The sequence below is a fragment of the Thamnophis elegans genome, chromosome Z (genome assembly GCF_009769535.1).
Source record: "Thamnophis elegans isolate rThaEle1 chromosome Z, rThaEle1.pri, whole genome shotgun sequence".
Taxonomy (NCBI): Eukaryota; Metazoa; Chordata; class Lepidosauria; order Squamata; family Colubridae; genus Thamnophis; species Thamnophis elegans.
Window position 1 is genome coordinate 95,136,499 of NC_045558.1, and position 20,501 is coordinate 95,156,999.

Sequence of the window (20,501 nt, forward strand, 5' to 3'; positions counted from 1 at the left end):
TGTGGACCTTGCTGCAACACTCTATTTGGGGTTTTTTTTGGAATCTGAAAAAAACTAGCAATTTCCCATCTTGTTTTAGAAATACTTTCATTTAATACACTGCTTTGATATTTGTAAACAGGTTTAAAAGGTATCAAAATGTTGCTTTTTAAGTTATGACTCCTTATGAAGGAGCTAAGACACCAGGTTTTAACTGTGCCAAACCACATTGAAAGCAGCCCTTTTCTAAATTTGTTGAAAGGCTGCACTGTATATGGCAGAACTAATTCGATACAGCAAACGATTCAAGAGGATTGGGAATGTAGTTTTCCAGACTGCAGCATCTAGGCCTGTGATGGCAAACCTATGGCATGCGTGCCATAGGTGGCACGCGGAGCCATTTGTCTGGGGACGCGCTGGCCAGCTGACTTCTGCCTTCTTTTTAGGCCATTTTTCGCCCTCAGGAGGCTTCAGGAGCTTCCCTGAAGCCTCCTGAGTGCGAAAAACCGGCCCTATAGGCAAACCGGAAGTTCAGGAACGTACTTCCAGTTTGCTCGTAGGGCCGGTTTTACTCTCCGGAGCCTTCTGGAGGCTTTCCTGAGGGCAAAAAACGACCCTACAAGCAAACTGGAAGTCCGTTCCCAAACTTCCGGTTTGCCCATAGGGCCTGTTTTTCGCGCTCCAGAGGCTTCAGGCTGTTTTTGCCCTCCCCAGGCTCCTATAAAGCCTCTGGAGCCTGGGGAGGGTGAAAAAAGCACACAAAAAATGGGGGGGAGCGTTGGTCATGCGTGCATGAGTGCTGGGGTAGTGGCGCGCCCCCTGCGCTCCCCCCGCTTTTGGCATGCAAGTCACAAAAGATTTGCCATCACTGATCTAGGCTTTGGAGTTGTTTGCAGTCAACTAGCATCTTGCTTTACTCTCATGTTACCATGTTTCCCCAAAAATACGACATGTCCTGATACTAAGAAAAAAAAAGGAGGGGAAAAAAGTTTCAGACACTAGAGAAGAAGACCCATCCATCAACCTCCACATTAAACTGCCTGTGGACATTAGCGAGAGGAAGTGCATTAGGAGCTTTTAAGTCCCTGGAAGTGCAGGGCAAGAAATGCACCTTGCAGGCTATCGAATATCTCATTAAGTTGTGATTCCCCCCCACTTTCCCTTTCCTTTCTCTCCCGCCCTTCTCTCTCTCTCTCTCTTTTTTGATAAGCCCCGCTGATTCCAAGCTGTCACAAACAACCAGCCTTGCTCGTTTGGGAGCGCTGGTTTTCGGAAACTGAAGCAGAGTCTCGTGACCTGCCCCGCCCCATCTGCCATCCCCAAATTGTGCCCACTGTGAAATGCACATCTTACCAGAGTCTGGCAGCTCCGTCGCTCACCCAGTTTGTGCAGGAAAACACCTTGCCAAACACCAGTAAAGAAAAACTTCTCATGAGTGCGAGAAGTTGTTAATTGGTCACACTCGTGAAAAGTTTTTCTTTACTGTGCAAGGTGTTTTCCTGCACAAACCAGCCAAGAGACGTGATGGAGCTTCCAGACTCCGTTAAGATGCGCATTTCATGGCTGGGCCCATCCCCCCCCGATAATAAGGCCATGGCCATATTTGGGGGGGGGGGTTCAAAAGAAAATAAGACCCTGTCTTATTTTTGGGGAAACACGATAGTTAAGCCTGTGCTCAATCTTTGAACAAAACAGAAGACATCTTACCGAAGAAGCAACTCTTTGGGAAGCTTTTTGTTGATCACAGCCTCATCATTGTTTGAGAACATCTACAAAATAAAAGCAAAATACATATTAAGTCTTCTGCATTTTCATTATAGATCATATTCTTACAGCAAAACAAATATGGCACTTTTGCACAAAAAAGTATTTTTAAATCAGATTCAATTGACAGCTTTTAGATATTTGTACAATTATTTTGAAAAGTAATTTGGAAATATGCTGCAACTACCATTGAACATCTGGGACTATATATAATTTTAAATTATACTATACTTATTTTTAAATCTCTGTAATAGCACTGGAATCAAGAACACTATGCCCGCCTCATCACAGGTTTTTCATTTTTTTTCTACTAGGCCATATGGATATGTGCATGTTAGACACAAGTTACTGAATTTAAGTAACATTTCTTTTGTATTATACCAACTGAATAGGATTTGTTTTCCTTAAAGATAAAACTATTCTTTTGGGGCAGATGGATTATGACCATGAAACAATGGTGCATTCCCAGAAACTGGAGATCAAACATCTGTCCAAATAATCTTGAAAATACTGGGTCATATGATTTGTTAATTCTAACATTGTATTCAAAATTGATCTCTGAGTGTTTCAACATACATCTTGCCTTGCCAAATTATGTCCCCAAGCTTTGTCTGAATGCATACAATTCAGCAAACAACCTCAGTTTAAGTAGAACTGAATCTGGCTATTAGCCAGAATCTCCATATAACATGTCTATGTCAGCAGATAAGATAGATTTCCAATGAATATGTAGTAGAACTATATATGGTTCTGTTAGCTGATATAACAGAAAGCAAATTTAAAATGTCCACGATAACGCTAAAAATGGAAACAAATTTCTGGAAAATAAAATAACAAGAAATAAAAAAAATCACTATAAAACAAAATAAAAGATGACTCAGGTAGGTTGAAATGCTCTCTTCAGAACATTTCTTTCTTCAAGATCTTCCTATATGCACTCAGGGATAGTGCCAGTATGAACTCCATGGTAAGACTGTTCTAGAGGACTGGCATTGCTACTAAATCCTTCTTTATTTTCTAAATATTAAGAAAACCAAAATAAATGTTAAGCCATATAAGAAAATCCATGTATAATTTATAAAAAAACTTGAGAATGTTTTTTTAATTATTTTTAAAGCATACATAAGATAAAGACCAGGATGTTAAATACTGATGTTTTGCAAAGCAAAAGTTCCAATAAATTAGAAATTTGATGGTTCTGTAGTAGTAACTGGGCTCCAATCAGACTACAACAAACATGATATATACATTAGTAGGGCAAACAAAGATTAATGTAACACTTTCAACTTATTAGCTTTTCTATATTAAGAAGAGAACTTTTATTTTGATGTACATCTTCGCTGGATTCCATCCAACAATCATGTTACTGCTTCAATGATACTTATTTGTTAAACTATTACATATGACAAAATAAATAATGACAAACCATCTCCACATTGTTGCCAAGGAAACTATGTGGACATGTTAATGAGATCACCAGGAAATGACTACAGGGCAGATTGAGGAGTATTGATCTTGCATGTGTTTTTAATTTGCACAGCAAGAAATGTTCAAGTATTTTAAAATTAACAACAAAAAATTAAAGCAACTATTTTTTTTACACAATCATAATGGTTATTATTGTCTTCATCAATTTTAAAGAAGAGTATATAAAAGATTTTAACCTTTGGATTACAGCATGACAGTCCCTTAAAAGCACTGGAATCTTCAGCTGGATCAGAATGCTACAACAAATTTCTGACTGAGACCAATTTTATGCAGCATATGATTTCTATCTTATGACTAACACTTGGATTACTGATCATTTCCAAATTCCAAAAACAAAAACAAAACAAAAAAAACATTAAGTGAGAAAAATTAAATATGTGTAGACTGGCAATATATGGAAATCTAAATTACATAATAATAGTCCTTATACAATTGTCAGTAATAAAGCAGATTAATTAACAATATAGTCATAATGTTCGCTACATACAAAATACGTGTATAATATATCTGAACTTAATAGGTTTTCCTCAGTATTAGTCTGAACAATGAAGATCCTTTGATCCACCTATTTTGTTATAGGGTTATACGAAATACTCAATAACTGAGGTTCAGTAGAGTACAGAGAGCCCTCAATTTACAACCACTCATTTAGGGACGTTTGAAGTGCTTTTGGGCTGGTTTTCACATTTACAAACTTCGTAGCATTGCCATGGTCAATTGGGGCACTAAATAACTGGCATGTATTTATTTCAGGCTCATGTGGTACCATTTGTAACCTTCCCAATTGGCATCCGAAAAGCGAAGTCAATGGAAGTCAGATTTGCTTAATAATCACAATTCAATTAACTGCACTGATTTGCTTAATAATTGTGGCAAAAAGGTTGTAAAATGGGGCAAAACTCACATAACTGCCTTGCTTACCAAAAGAAATTTTGGGTTCAATTCTACTCATGTTAAGGATTATGTATAAATTATTACTTTTATTCTTTAGCTCTTCTGATTTGTCTATATTTTACATTTTATAACTGTTACATCAAAATTAAGACTATAACTGATGATGGCTTTCTAAAGGGCGCTGACATGTATCTACAATAAGCAAAGTTATGGTAGATACAGAACTCCACAGAACAAAACATTGTTACATTGGCTGTGAATTACTTTAAGGACATTCTTTTTACAGTTTATTACAATTCTAATTCATTGTTTGTAAATGCATTACAGGGTATGATTTTGAAAAACAAAGTTTGTTAAACATAAAATAGCTAAAATGGTCATTTTAAAAATTTCAACTCATTAATAAAGTGTTCACAAAACACTTACAAATTCTACTACTTTAGTAAAGTCCACTTTATCATCTGTAATTCTTTTAGGCAGAATGCATGAGCAGCTGAAATACTATTTGCATAATGTTACCAGATAAATAGATATTTAAGTATTTTCAGTAATAGTGCACTTTGAATGTTGCTGGGCTATAACTCCCGTAATCTCTAACCAATGGTCAGGTTGGTTAGGGCTAATAGGAACTGGAATATCACCTGGAAAATCAAAACCCTAGTTTACATACAAAATGCATGTGAATTTTCTATTCATTGCTTATGGATTTTTTTTAGCTGGGATTATGCTTTATACATCAAACAAATATGAATAGATTACTTAGAAATAAAAGATTACACATTACATTAAGCCATGCTTATTTGGCCAATTTACTTAATAAGCTCAAGCTTGCTTTTTTATATTATTATAAAGCCATACTTTCTCACCTTGGCAACTTTAACATCTGTGGGCTTCAACTCCCAGAATTCCTTAGACATCATTCAGATCTTAAAATTTGCCAAGGTTGAGAAACACTGCTCTAAGTCACTAATAGTGTTTAAATACTTCAAATGTTTTGTTGATAAGAATATAATATCACAACGCAGTTGCATAATTCATGGCTTATGCAACAAGGTACAATCCTGAGACTATTGAGCAAGTATATATAATAGTAAGCTATAGCTGACATATTTACAAATCACAATTAGCTATAACATGGCTTGTTTTGGGAGTATAATGTATGATTCTACAACTGTAGCTTACTATAACAATATTTTCAACAAACTACAGTTGTATTAATGCAGCTACAGTATTTAAAATCAGATAGAGAAAATGTCACTATTTTTTAAAAAAATAGTCATAATTCATTTTGATTAACAAATATGTTTCATGTCTTTCAGATTTCTGTTAAATCTTGTCATTAACTTTAAGAAATAAATATTATGAAGAATATCAAGTATTGAAGATACACAAAAGTGAATGGGATTTTCCTAAAATTAACTACAGATTTTTTTGTATGTTGACAACTTGGTAAGTTGTCTGCAATTTCTTTTGAAGTAAAGCTTTTTTCTTACTTAGTTTGTTTAAAGGTTTATACCAAAGAATAGTAAATTCAGTGATTCTCGCCATTTCTTTTTCATTGATCCAGCATGGATTCCAAAAGTGCTAATCACAATCATTTTTCCTTGTGCTCCCTGCAGCAGGAACAAAGGACAAACATGTAGTGAACTGCAAAGTGCTGTGTTACTATATTGTAAAATAAAAAAAAAATAGTTCCATGTCTTAAAAATTAAATAAATAAAATATAATTTTACCTGTGAGGAGGCTAACATTTTTTGGAAAAGGATCAAAAATTGGCTGGAGGCAATAACAGAGGTTAAAATAGAATGGAAACCTGAAGTTTTTTTATTAGGAATGTCTGCGAAATACAAAAAAGAAATCCAGTATTTAATACTAAATATAATTACGGCGGCAAGGATTGTCTTTACCCAGAAATGGAAAAACAAATTAACTCCAAGCGAAGATGAAATAATAAGAAAGGTTATGGATTATGCTGAAATGGACAAACTAACTAAAAAAATCCAGGGAAAAGAAGAATCAGAATTCTACCAGATATGGGATAAATGGTATAGGTGGATGGAGGAAAGATGCAAGAATCAATGAAGGAATACAACAAAACTCAAAAATAATAGTTATGAGTAAAATAAGAGGGTTAAGAATGGTGAAATCCAAATGAAATATAATAGAAGGGGAAATAATATAAGGTGAGCAGTATTGATTGATAATTGCTATTAGAAAGAACAGGAAGCTCCTGTTCGTACTTTATTGTGTACATCTAAGTTTTTGTGTGTGTGTATTTTACATGTTTGTAATTAAAAAAAAATTAAAATAAAAAAATAAAACTCAAAAAAATATAATTTTGTTGCAACTGCTAATGACAGATACAGCCCAAATGTATTTGCAAAACACTAAGCTAAAGAAGGCTGATTTATATCAAACAATATGGATTAGATCTTAAGCTTCATTAAAACAAGAGACCCCACTAATAATTATTTTACAGTTCATTCATTTCTGATGGTTTACTCACATCCATTCCATAACATATTTTATAAAACACGCTGTGTCAGAAAATCGCTTAACAAAAAACTGGAAAAAATAACTTTGGATATTATTATGTGACCATAACTTAATATACAATCAGAGCAGAATGGATTGTAATCCACTTGAGACTTGGAAACATCTGCAACCATATATATTTAGAATTTATCATATTTATAGACTGCTGAATCTCTAAGGATTCTCAGAAGCTTACAAGATAAAATATACAAAAATCAATATATTAAAACAACAGGAATAAAAATACAGTAAGTCTATAAAATTACGAAAACATAAAATAGGATTAATTAAAGCAAACAATATTAAAATAAAATAGATCTCGCCTGGGATGTTCTAGGCATCACTTATTTGTCAAATTGATATGCTGTCCATGAAATAACTCTGTATGGTATACTCTGTATGGTATACAATGAAACTGGCATTCTATAAAGCTAGTTAAAAACAATGAACATAAATAAAACAAGATCACAAGAAGGAAGATGTTTTATATATAACTTCATATATATGTTATATATAACACCATATACACTATATTGCCAAAAGTATTCGCTCACAACTGAGTCTGATTATGCGTATTGGTGAGCGAATACTTTTAGCAATATAGTGTACATGCAGGCTCCCTTTTATCAGAAGATTCCCAGACTTGCTGAAAAAGGCACATTTTAAGGGCTTTCTGGAAAGTCACATTTGGAGCTAATCTCATGTAGGGAGGAAGGATGTCACTTCATCTCCTGCAGGTTCTTGGTAAACCAAGGAACTATCCAGGATTAGCCAGCAAAAAGGCTACTCAAAGGTCATTTTGTCAAGAGCTTGGTCACCTCATGATCATATGGTGCGGGGCATAAACCTATTTTCCAAAACACTTAAAGGCAGAACCAGAAGCAATGGATGGAACTAATCAAGGAGAGAACCAATCTAGAACCAAGGAGACATTTCCTGGTAGTTAGAATTAATCAGTGGAATGACTTGCATGCAGAAGTTGTGAATGCTCCAACACTGTAGGTTTTTAAGAAGAGATTGGACAACAATTTGTCTGAAATGGTATAGGGTCGCCTGCATGGGCAGGGGGTTGGACTAGAATACCTCCAAACTCCCTTTCAAGTTTGTTATTCTGTTTTGTTAAACCAGGTCCTCAATAGGTTAATCTGTTAAGACTGTCAGGAAATCTTCCAAATACTCATCAGAAACCATGAGGAGCCTGAGGCAGATTTGCTCTATGGAATTCTAGTGTAACTAGTCAATCACGTTCAAATTGGGAAATGATCTGACCGTGGCAAATGTTTGATGGTAATGTTAATTACATAGCAACTAGTCCAAAACAAAAGCAAGGTTCAAAGTCTATCCATATGTGTGTTATGCCTCAGATCACCTGAGACAAACTGAGTTACCATAGGGACCATGAACTTCTGGGCCTTTCAATGTGGTGCTCATAATATGGGAATTGAATTGTCCTGACACCAAATGAAAGGAGGCTTCTACCAGCAGAACTATCAAATCCACAAGTTTAGAGACAGAACCTGCTGTTAATACAATGGCTGGTGATCCACTAGTATTCTCAGCTTGTTCTTATAGACCAGAGTAGGTATTCATTTTATTAGTTGTTGCAGGAATTTTTATTTTGACCAAGTTCAACTCTCTTTGAAGAAAGCTAAAGCATTGGGAATTCAGTGTAAATATGGGTAAATTGTTAGCATATCATTTGAAATCAATGAAATAATATAATTTCTGAAATGAGGGGCCTTTGGTGCTCTCGGAGCTTGCTTGTTTTCTTGTAGACGTTTCATTACCCTAAGAAAAATCATCAGTGGTACTAAGGTGTGCTGTCAGTTTATATTCTGGTGTCTTGCCTGTCTGTGTGGGTGGGGGCTGTCTTAAGAGATTCTTTGGTTGGGCTGTTTACTGATGGCTCTTTGGCAGTTTCTTGATTGGGGTTTTGCTTACTTGATTGTTGGTCTGAAGTTAGCCTACTGAATTTCTGAAATATTCACAAATTAAGGATTGAGACTTGTAAGATACACAATCCATTCATTATTATAATTTAGATAATGCTGGATGAATTGCATGCAATGGATAGTTTTTTTAATGAGTGTGGCATTAAATTATTACTGCAAGAATATCTTAAAAGAACCATTGGGATCAGAAAAGACATTGAAGACCAATTGATGAAAAATGGTAACGCCTGTAAGCCAAATAGTATACATTTCTTATAGATTTATTGGCTCCAATGTTGTTAGAAATAATTATTTAAATGTGGCAAATTGCATTTATCTTTTTATTACATTTATACAATATTATTTTAAAACCAGATAAAAGTTCCTAAATTAATTAATATAGATACCTAGATATTTTGATTAAGGGATTCTTGGTGAAGAGTCTAATTTATCAATTTCAAAAACAAACATTGGAAATTTAAATTTACTAATAGACATTACAGATCTCAATATAGATTGAATTCTATTGTATTCATTACTTGTGGATGTTCAAAAAACTTTTTGCAAAGTTGAGATCAATTTTCTAAAGCAAATTTTGTCTAGGTATGGCCTCCCATTTTATTAAATGGATTCTTGCAACCGATATAACAAAGTAGCCATTTATTTTGGATCAAATTAATTTTATCATGATAGCCGCCAGTATTGTCCATTTTCTCCACTGCTTTTTGATTTAATTTTTGAACTGTGTGCATGATCACTGGTATTACAATGGTGAATTCAGAGTATAGAGCGCAGGTAGTCTTCAGGTAATGATGGTAATTGGTATTTTATTCAAATCAATACTCCTAAGTAATTGTATATGACAAGCCAGTCATTGATTAAGCTGAGATTTTCTGTTGAGTTTTTAATTTACCATACTTTCAAAAATATAGATAAAACAAATGAGTAATTATATTTACATGGAATGGTAATTTGATTGAATATCAACCCTTATGAGATTTATTGGAAATTTATCTTCATTAAGATCTTAACAATTAGGCAGGTCAACATATAGCAAAATGAGTCACTCTTCAGCAGCACATGCTAAGTATTGAAGACTGCTACCTCTTTCATAGTTGATTGCTGGTTTCTTTGGTTGGTTGGAAGAAAGCCAAGACAATCCTCTTAGTTAAAAAAAGTCCATCTGCTGCAAACACAAAACTAGATCCTAGCTGTGATCAATGCTACCAGGCACTTGGTCTGGTTTATGAGGTACACAGTTCACAATGTTGTTGCCTGTTTTAAGATGAGGTCCCTTATAGCAAAACAAAACAGAAACCTTTCTTATAATCTTTCCTCTCTCAATTCTAGATTTAACAGACACTATAAACAAAATATCAGACATTTTGCTATAGCATAACTCATTTTAGCTTTATTAAACCAATTATATATCAAAATTTGTATTTACATTAACTTTCATTATTAAAATAAATTCCTTCAAACATTTTCTGCACAATTTCTAACATATCTACATACAAGTTATTTTTATTAGAAACTAAATAACCCATGCCTGTTGGGTCATTATTTTAGAAATATTTCAATATCTAAACACAGAAACAGAATGACCAAGAGAGCAGGACTGACTTCCTGCTGGCTTTCCCATTAAGTTTGTCTGTAGGAATCTTCCAGGGACTAACAAAAATCTCAGTTCCTTTCCTAGCAGGCAGGTAAATGGCTGTTTCTGGGTAAGGGAGGGAGGGAAGGAGTGATTGGAAGATTGGGGAACTGTTAAAGAACATTGAAAATGAAGATCATGTGACTTACAGCAGCAACGTAACAGCAGCCAATAGTACTGAAGCAGCAACAACTTCCCCAAATTTCATTCCCTTAGGAGTCACGTCCTGGATTTTAGACACATTCTGTAAGTTAACCCACTTGAAGTATATTGATTCAAAAATTGTTGCCGTACAATGCACCGTTTTACCAGCACATTACTTTACTAAATGATACCACTGAAAGATAAAAATGTGAGATAAAACTCCCAATTTATTTATTTAATTATTAAATGGATATGCCTCCCACAACTTCTGGGGTATAAGCATTATGTAGGATACTATTACTGTTCACTGCAACTTATAAATCATATACAGTTATTTTTCCTGTTCAGTTTTTACTTATTTCCTACTTTTCTCTTCTACACTTCACTTAATATTGATAACGATGATTATAAATCACTTCTGGAAATACCTAGATTAATAGTGTTTGGTTTGTTGAATTCTATCAATACTACTCATTCCTTTGTAGCTTATGTTGTATCAAACACTTAAGAAACAGGAACTGATAAATCTGATATAACTAATCATTATATATGTAAGCACATGGTCCTCATTTCCTTAATTTTCCTGGAATTATGGAGTCTGCTGGATGAGAAACTCAACTAAGTTTAGAAAATTCAGAGGGAAGCATAAAATAAGCTCATTGCTATTTATATTTTTTGTAAGATTTATATCCTGTTTATTTAGGGCAACTCAAGTTGCTGTATATAATGTTCCCTTCTATTTTCCACACACAACTCTGGAGGGGGGGGGGGTTGGACTGACAATTGCCCAATTCTACAATTTATTAATTTGCTAAGACCACCAACTTATTAAAACATATTATTAATAAACTTTATGGAATGAATGTACTTTAACCATAGAGAACAAGATCCAATTCTTTGGTTTATTGCAATTTAGGCTTCAGACAGAAAGACTGTGTGAAAGGGACCATCTGCAATATTTGGAGTTTCTTAGAGCGGAACTGTAATCAGTAACTCAAAGAAATAAAATTAATAGAATGTTTTGTAAAGGGAAACCAGTAAGTACTGTGTACTTTGCTTCTAAATTGCCTGAACAGAAAATAAATACTCCGGAGGCAAGTTGTATTTTGGAGCTCAACTAATATCTTGAAATGCTTGACTACTAATTAAAAAAAATAACTTATTCTTTAATTAACTAACAATCATCCCTAAATATCTGAAACAGTAAGCAGAGAATTATATAGCAGATATATGCATATTTCACACACTTGGCACAGTCCTTCATTTGACTAGTCAAAACATTTCCAAGAACTAGCAGGCTCAACTTGACCATGGCATTGTGTTTGATAAGCGATTCCAAAAGGACAATGCCTGAAGGACGACGCCAGAGCAAGTCTGCTTCATACTCTCAATCTTATTTTTCAAGCAGAATATATTAAATATAGATTTTAATGGAGGCCAAGTAAATATGCTAGCATATAGTCAGGTTGCCCAAAATCAATATAGTATCTATTACCCATCTTAGAGGTATTTTTTCCTGCCCATTCTAGTAGACAAAAGTGTGTGTTGGGTATGTAAGCAGAAATGTAACATTTAAGTTGAATGCAACAGAACTAATTATTTGAGTGTATGCATTAAAGCAAGAAGAAATGGGATCAAATTGAATGGATTGAATACTAAAGGGAATGTGCAGTGTGTGAAAGAATTATATTGAGACAGTATGATCATAGGAAGAGGATAAAGGAGAATCTAACTGCAAAACAAATTTAAGAAGGAAGGGGAGGTGGTAGCTTAAAAGAAATGGGTAGACCAAGAATGTCAAGCTGATGAGATCTTCAAAAAAGGAAGAGTAAGAAATTTAAACAAAGAAAATAAATGTGTGGAGCAGTATAGATACTTGACAGAAACATGGATGGTTTGCTAAGAAGAGAAAAGTAAGGATGTAAACTAATTTTAACTACCTTTCCTTTGCTTTTTTAAATCTCATGCTCCAATTACTTTGGCTTACTATTTTACTCCTTTTGTCCACCTTGTTTAATGTTTTAGGGAAGAGCATGATGGGAATTTATATGTGTGGGAATTTAGTTACTGAGTTACTCTGTCCTACTTGTTTTGTTGTAGCCAGTCACTTTTCCCACTGAAACTACATTATCTGGACAGAAAGCATTCAGGTACAGAAATCAACATGCTTATTTCTGCACCCAAAAAGGAGAGGTTTATCTTTACTATAATGAGCTTACTACCCCCAACAAAGTCATTAAAATCAACAAAGTGATTATACAATGTTAATATAAAAATATTCTAGAACTCAACAATAATTGACTTTACCACTATTTAAATTCCAAGTGATTAGGGACATGAAAAGATTTGTGTCAATTATATGGGGCTAGCATAGCTAATTTCATAGCTTTAAAAACAAAGAAGGCCTCAGGTAAGGAAAAATCACAGTACACAAATATCAAAAAGGATGTTTAAAAACGGGTCTATGATTCTATTATCTCTCTTTGCACAGTTACCAAGTTGTAGAAACATCAAACTATACTAAACCTTAACAGGAAAGAATATAGCAGAAACAGGCACTTCATTGCAATTGCTTGCAATGCTTGTATGCAGTGGAAAAAAGTTATAAAAAAAGAGCCCAAACTAAAATGAATGGGTGTAGTGACAAGCATTGCAAGTTATGACACTAGTGAGAACATTTTTTAAAACATATAACCAAAAGAATTATTTAAACCAATTGAAATATATTAAATCAACTATTTTGTAGTCAATGTAACAGTATTGCTATTACAGAAATAGCAGATACCATTACTTTAGTCTAGACTAAGGACGAATAACTATTCAGAGTCTGATAGTAGTATATTTTTTTAAGGGAGCTGATGATTACAGCAGGACTTTCTAAATATTTTGCTCACTTTAAAGAAAAACTTTCTAAGTATTTTATATTTAGAAAAAAGTTATAAACTGTAACATCTGAATTTGCAATAACATGCTAAATCTAAACCAAATAAAACACACTAATACTTCATATTATACTGAATATAGAATAGGTTTTTTTTCTTTGTTGTCACTGAAAATTGATGAGAATTAGCCTGATTATTGTTTGGCAGTTTGCCAGCAATTTTTGCTGGTATGACTTCATGAGTCTGTAAAAATGGTTCACATGTGGCTTGAAGGTTAACACCCCCCCCATCAGTTTTAAGTATTTCTAGTTTTAAGTGCTTTGTCTGAATCTTGTATATTTCAGTTAAAGATGGGGACAAGCCAAATGACTATTTCCATGAGATCTTGACAGAATCTGTATTGGCAAAAAGAAAAACTAAGAAACATGAAAAAAAGGAACTGAAAATTAAATTTCAAGAGAAAATACTTAGACTATTCAGCCCTTTAAAACAATATTTTTGCCTTATGGCTTTTACCACTGAGTTTCTTTATATATAATTTCAGGAAGCTAAATACATTGGTCAGGATTATATTATGCGAACATTATAAATATTCAAGACAGGGAATAATTTGAAGCAACAAATTCAAAATCCAAAGCAAGATCCAATGTTCTGTTTTAGTTCTTCAGAAATCGACTGTTAGCTGCTCAAACCCTGTAATTCTGGTTTTTTTTTCCATTCAAGAGAAGAGGAAAAATTATAAACAATATATTTCATAGTTCATTATTGAAAAAGTTTTTTCCTGCCAAAATATTTCTTTGAATATTCAGAAACAATTCAACCTTCAAGTTTTGCATGCAAATTTAAATACTATGAAGTAACTATGAGAATCTCTATATAAATGCTATCATGTTTTAGTTTTATTCTACATTCTTTTATCAGAAACGGTAGCTCAATACCCCAACTTATTCATACTACAACAGTTTTAAATAAATATGTTAATATGTATCAAGTATATAGTGATTTACTGTCCCATTATATTGCTCATTTGGGCCATTTAATTTTTTATATTTGATTTATGAGATGCGGGTCATGAAAAAAATTCTCAGGGTATATATTTTACATTATAACTATATAAAATTGTCTTTGCTATCTCTGTCTCTTTCAAGAGCCAAAGAATAAAATTCCTCAAAAATATCTATTACTACTGTATCTTGACACTTTCTTAATTTCAGGGAACATATATAAATACCTTTTTCCTTGATGAAAGTCTAGTTGTTACAGGCCAAAGTCTTCTGAAGTTCAGTCAAGAATCTGGAAATATATCAAGTTTCTACTAGCACTATGCAATGTTTCAATTTAGCACCTATGCCTGAAAATCTGTATAACTCTGAAGTTATTAGATGCAAGCAACAAGAGTCACTTGGAATAAGAAAAGTCAGTAACTATAATCTACCACTTCTGCTAGAAGAATCTCACCAGACTCCTTACCTTGCTCTGGGAACAACAAGATAAGGCTTCATAGATCTTGGGGGAGGTCACACTTATGATATTTGTGACTGCGCAGACTCCAAGCTAGATTCCTCCTCCCAGCCTGGCTGGCAATTTCCCAAGAGAAGTTCACATAGGATCACTTAAGTTAGTTCTCCCCCCACCCACCCCGGTCAAATAGTGTTTTGTTTGCTCATCAATAATTTTCAAATGTATTAATTGTTTCTATGATACATCTATATTACCTTTTTTCCCCGGTCCCCCTACACGCAAATTTCTTTCTATTTAGCCATAATGTGGTACTCTATAGGCTTATTATTATAAATAATTAATAATTCTCCTAAAGACTAGGGTTTTTAAAAGAATTATCCTTACATTGTTTTATGACTGAATTAATGCAGTTGCTTTTAGGTTACATTTTACTGGAATTGAGAATTTTGGTCATTATAACGGTATGCAATTCTTTCTTAGTCAGATTGGACATACAGTATATGATCACATTTGTGATCCGACTACCAAGAGTCTCCATATTTTTTGGAAAATTCCAAAATATTTTCTGCAATTCTAAATTGATGGAGACCATTTCATATGCAGTGTATGTATAATATCCTATTTATTTTCCCCCAACATTTAAACTGCTTAAATGTAATTTTGATCTGAGGAGGCAATTAGAATCAGTGCATTAAGTATGGCTTAATGTGAAAATCATACATATTCAAAGATTTATTTAGAAATTATTTACAATGAAATGCTTGCAAAAATTGAATGGTATAAATTTAATATAGACTTAAAATATATAGTACAGAATTTTTAAAAAGCAAGGGCAGAACAACCTGTTGTCATATTGATGTTAGCATCATATCAATGTTAGCATGTTTGAAGAATTGTATGCACAACTGCTTTCTCCAGAAATACCTCTTAAATTACTTCCAACTTTTCTTCCCATTTCTAGTTTCCACTCATTAAAAGTAAATTATTTTATCTCTTGATATTACCCAATTTACATTGTGCATATTCTCATCCTTCTATTTCTAACCATCTTTATCTAAGGAAGTACTGTATTCTGGTTCTGAAAATGGCCCTAATGAATAGCTGTCTCAAGATGGATTCTAGAAGAAAGCATGTTACAACTTTGATTTGATTAGTACAGATAGTCCTTGACTTACGACCAAAATTGAACCAAACATTTCTGTTGCTAAGTAAGACAATTGTTAAGGGAGTTTTGTCCCATTTTATTATCTTTCTTGCCACAGTTGTTAAGTAAATTACTGCAGTTGTTAAGTTAGCAACCTGGATAAGTGAATTCTGGCTTCTCCACTGTTAGGTTACCAAAGGTGATCGCAAGACCCTGGGACAATGCAACCCTCAAAAATGAGACAGTTGCCAAGCATCTGAATTTTGATGTGACTATGGAGATGCTACATTGGTAGTAAGTGTGAAAAATGGTCATGTCACTATTTTTAGTGCTATTATAACTTTGAACGATCATTAAACAAACTGTTGTAAGTCGAAGATTATCTGTATTATACTCATTCCAGTTTCCCATTTTAGCCTACACAGTGTTTATTTATATTATTGCTAGGTAATTTAATGATAAAAGATATACCTGAGAATGAAAAACTTTTTATAGAAAAACAACAGTAATAGAAATGTTTTCAAGATAATTTTCAATTTTTTCAACTTAATTATTCAACTCAAATACTTTCTGCATAAAAGCTGATTTTTATAGCGACAAATTTTCATTGTATTCTACTTTACTAAATAAATATATTGTATTTTTAATAATGTATTTTCCCTTAGAAAGTTTTTGTTTTGATTTATGGTAATGTCTCCAGTTCCCTTTTATAATAAGATGAATTCATTTTGCAAACTATACTGTACATATCCTTTTTAAAATAAGAATACTGTATTACAAGCAAAGCAAAATTAAGACCAACAAATTTGAATATATTTGATTTCCAAAACACTTAGGACAGAGGTGGGGAACTATAGCCCTTTTATATCTTGTGAACTTCAACTCCCAGAATTCCTGAGTCAGCATGGCTCTCTTCTCTAACTCATTTCAAATTTTAAAATGCTGAAATGATACAGTTTAAACAGCTAAATTCTCTTTCAAAGATTGTTAGTCCTGCACACTTTCTTCTTTCAGGCAAGGTGGCTGAAACTGAACAAAATATTAAATGTATGGGGTGGAAGCTTATTCTATGCTAACCACAAGGTTCTATCTTTTGAGTTGGAATTTGAACCTAGTGACATCATATTATGCAATTTGTGACATTTAATTCAATGCATATACCATCTCTTCTTTTTATTTGTTCCTTGCATCAACATGCAGTTTAATAGTTGTATAAAGTAGGAAAATAAAAGCAAAACACAGTATTACCTGTCTTAATCCAACAGCCAATTTCTGGACGAAGATATTCTTTTTCATGTTTGGAGGTTTATCATCTGGTGCTAAATACTTTTTATAACACTTGGTTAGTTTTATTTTTCCTTTCTAAACTACAAAATGAAGAAGCAATAATGTTCAGAGTTGTAGTTTCTAAGCAAGACTACTATTATTGCACTTAAATTATTGCTGCTTTATATTCATGAAAGATAATACAAAAATAAGAAAAATAAGGAAGAAATAAAATTTGTGACTCCCATATTATTTCTCTGCCAATTCAGAAAGGAGCCAAATTGGAGGAAAGATATTTGTCACAATAATGCACTGGCAGTAACTGGTTAAAATAAGGTGCTTTTGTATAGTCCCAGATTATTCTGATTACATGCCATGTTTTCCTGAATAGTTTGTTGTTTATTCTTGAATTGCTCCCCTTCCAAAATCCCTCTCCTTCAGTTTCCAAGTATTGGACTTCTTCCTTTTTCACAACCTCATGAAACGAAAAGCAACAATAGTACTAGATTATTCTGCTTTTGACCAATCTGATATTAAACACTAGTCATTTGCTCTCTTATTGTAAAATAGCTGTTTGGCATTTGCTTTGCACAATTTTAAACTGACATGATCAACTATACATCCTGAAAATAGCTGTACTTGCTGTTAAAAGAGTTGTAAGCACCACAACTCTTAAAATCACAATCACATATCTGTATATAAAGATGCAAATACATTAATTAATACCTGTAATGGATACATCCTCTAGGATATCATTCAAAGTACTAGCTGCTCTCATTTCATTAACCTATACAGTAATTACATAAGCTTCATATACTATACTTGTTCATCTACATAACCCCAACATTAACGTTAGACATAACTTCAATCTCCGGTTGTTTTCTTAATACAAATAGTTTTTGCCCCTTTCCCCACACACACCCCAAAACCCCGTACATGATACATTATACGGTTCCTCAACACGTCTTTGCTCTATCACAGCACGTCCCCTCCCTTTACCCCTGATTGGTGAAAAATACGTGGTAGACGAGGATATGGCGGAAGCAGAAGCAGCAGTTTTATAATATTTTTTTAATCATTCTACAGGGCTTTCTATATAGACGCATTTCCACCACATCCTCTCCTCTTTATTCCTGCCACCAAGCAGGCCCCTGCTTAAGTATCTGACTACCACTAGCTATCATTAAGCACAGGAGAAACAACCTGCATGCTCCGTGCGATCCCCCTTCTGTCCTGGTTGACGTATCCACAACCTATTTCTTCTGCACTCGTCTCCCGGCGCAAACCCTCCATCCACCACACCCCTCCGAAACAACAATATGTATTTTTTTTTCTACCAAAGGGGAATCCCGCAATCGAAGACGGCGGCCCTACCCTGGGACTTCCACTCCACACAAACCCTAAAGCGCTCAGGCTCCTCCCCGTCCACCGCCTCTCTCCTTCCTCTACTGGCTCCTCCCCTCCGGCCGGAGTTGCGGGGAGGAGGGCGGGCGAATGGGAAGGAAAACTCAGTGCGAAGTAGCACCCTTCCTCCTCCCCCTCCCCTCCCCACCCTCAACTCCAAAGACTTCCTAGCAGTTCCTGCGGCCCCGATACGCACGGATGAAACCGCCTCCCCTCCCCCGCCGCCACCAGCAGCCGCCTCTTCCTTCCAGGCAGGGCCGGCGCATCGGCGGTAAAAAAAAAAAAAAAAAGCAGCAGCCGCACCGGCACCTCCCTCTGGGTAATCGGACTACCTCGACCCACAATCGGAGGCGTTTACTTGACCGTCGTTTGGTTTGGTGGTTGTGTTTGCCAAGAGGAGAAGCAGGCAGGCAGGCAAGGCCATAGGGTCTCTTCCGAAGAGAGTAGAGAGGAAAGACTCCCCACCTCTCAGTATCTACTTAGGGGAAGAAAAACAACCGAACTCTCTTTCTTTGGCCGGACAGGCAGAGAGGGAGATGACAGCCTTCGACCCAGGGACATCTCCTCCACCCGTGTATGCTCCCTCCATCCCACCCACCCTCATCCTCGCCCCAACTCGTCCAAGAAAACGTACGGCCCTTGCTCCGCCGCCGCCCTTCATGGGGAAGGGAGGCAGAAAGGGCAGCACCTTCCAGGAAGGAGATCTCTTCCCTTCCCCAATCCCCCCCTCAACCGCACACTAAACAAAGCCTCTCCCCCCTCCCCACCATCACCACCGCCAGCCCAAAAAAACTTCCAAGGAGCCAACCGGTCATCTGCTCACCTCAAACCGGCCCTTAGTGACCCCGTTCATTTCTCTCCTCATGGCTGAGGCCCGGCGGGGGTCAGCTCGGGCGAGACCAAGCCAAGCCGGGCCAGGCCGAGCCAGACCTGGCCCCCCACCTCTTTGGCGCGGCGGCTTCGGTCGCTTGCTTGGCCGTCGTCCTCCCTCTTCGCCGCGGGAGGGGGATGGCGAGAGAGGAGGAGCCGTATTCCTTTCCACCACCACCACCACTCCTCCTCCTCCCAAGGCCAAGCGGCAGGGGACAAGCTCTCGGTGCGCGTGAGGCTGCTGGCCAGCGGGAGCTCGTTCCCGGCACGCGCCGCTCCGAGAGGGAGAGAATAAGGAATCTTGGCCTTCCTCGACTACAACTAATTCTTCTACCCAAAACAAAAACACGCCGCACCTGCCAGCAACAGTGCCGCTCATTGGCCGAGGACGGCGCAGACGAAGGAGGGGAATAGAGGCGCGCGCGCGCGCTCCCGACGCTCTGGAGCGAGTGGCCGTGGGCGCGTGCCTGCTACGGGGAAGAGGGCGGAGGTGCCTGTTTTTTATTATTATTTTCTTCCTTCCCTTTTGATCTTTGCAGCCGATGCAGCAGAGGCTACAGCCCCATCCGAGGTAGATGCGGGTTTCCTCCCACCCCCTACAGATATTAGGGATGCCCACCTATTCTTTACGTGCTCACTAAGTTATGTACGTGTTTCCTCCGTGCCTACGTGTAATAGGCATTTTCTCTGTACAGTACTTTTTAATATGTACTATATCTCAGTTTCACTCTACGGTGCAGATGGAAGTGGAAGAGGACTGAAATCTGAGATCTGGCTTTATGATTAACTGAGTTCTAAATAAAGCCACTAGTTTATTCATGAATATTAATTCATTGTTCAATAAAGAAGCTAGTACCAATTGATGATTGAGCACATTAAAAATGTAAGTTTTCCCTGGATTGTATATGATCCTAGTGTAAATTTATGGAACCCACATAAAATCACCATTAAAAAAAAGAGCACAGCTGTATGCATGCAAGGAACTCACCCCCACCCCAAATAATCATGACTCTGACTATTGTACTAGAGTGCTACATGAAGCAGAGGCATAGGTCAGTTTGCATGGGATTAATATGAAGTCATGC

The 20,501-nt window shown here is 35.9% G+C and overlaps 1 protein-coding gene across 8 annotated transcripts in view; it reads right to left on the reverse strand.

Annotated features, from left to right (window-relative positions):
• Positions 1–19,882, reverse strand: part of FBXL20 (F-box and leucine rich repeat protein 20) — a 61,515-nt gene extending 41,633 nt beyond the window's left edge. For 2 of the 8 annotated variants that reach the window (XM_032235813.1, XM_032235814.1), the window contains exons 1-2: positions 19,370–19,816; positions 1,687–1,748 (exon numbers count right to left, since the gene is read on the reverse strand). In XM_032235813.1, coding sequence (XP_032091704.1) covers positions 1,687–1,748; positions 19,370–19,795 — 488 coding nt within the window. In that variant the 5' untranslated portion in view covers positions 19,796–19,816. Of the gene's footprint in view, positions 1–1,686; positions 1,749–14,502; positions 14,522–17,124; positions 17,244–18,345; positions 18,529–19,369 lie in introns of those variants that run through there. The other 6 variants (XM_032235817.1, XM_032235821.1, XM_032235812.1 and 3 more) reach the window with 6 other exon arrangements.
• Positions 19,883–20,501: the final 619 nt, after the last annotated feature.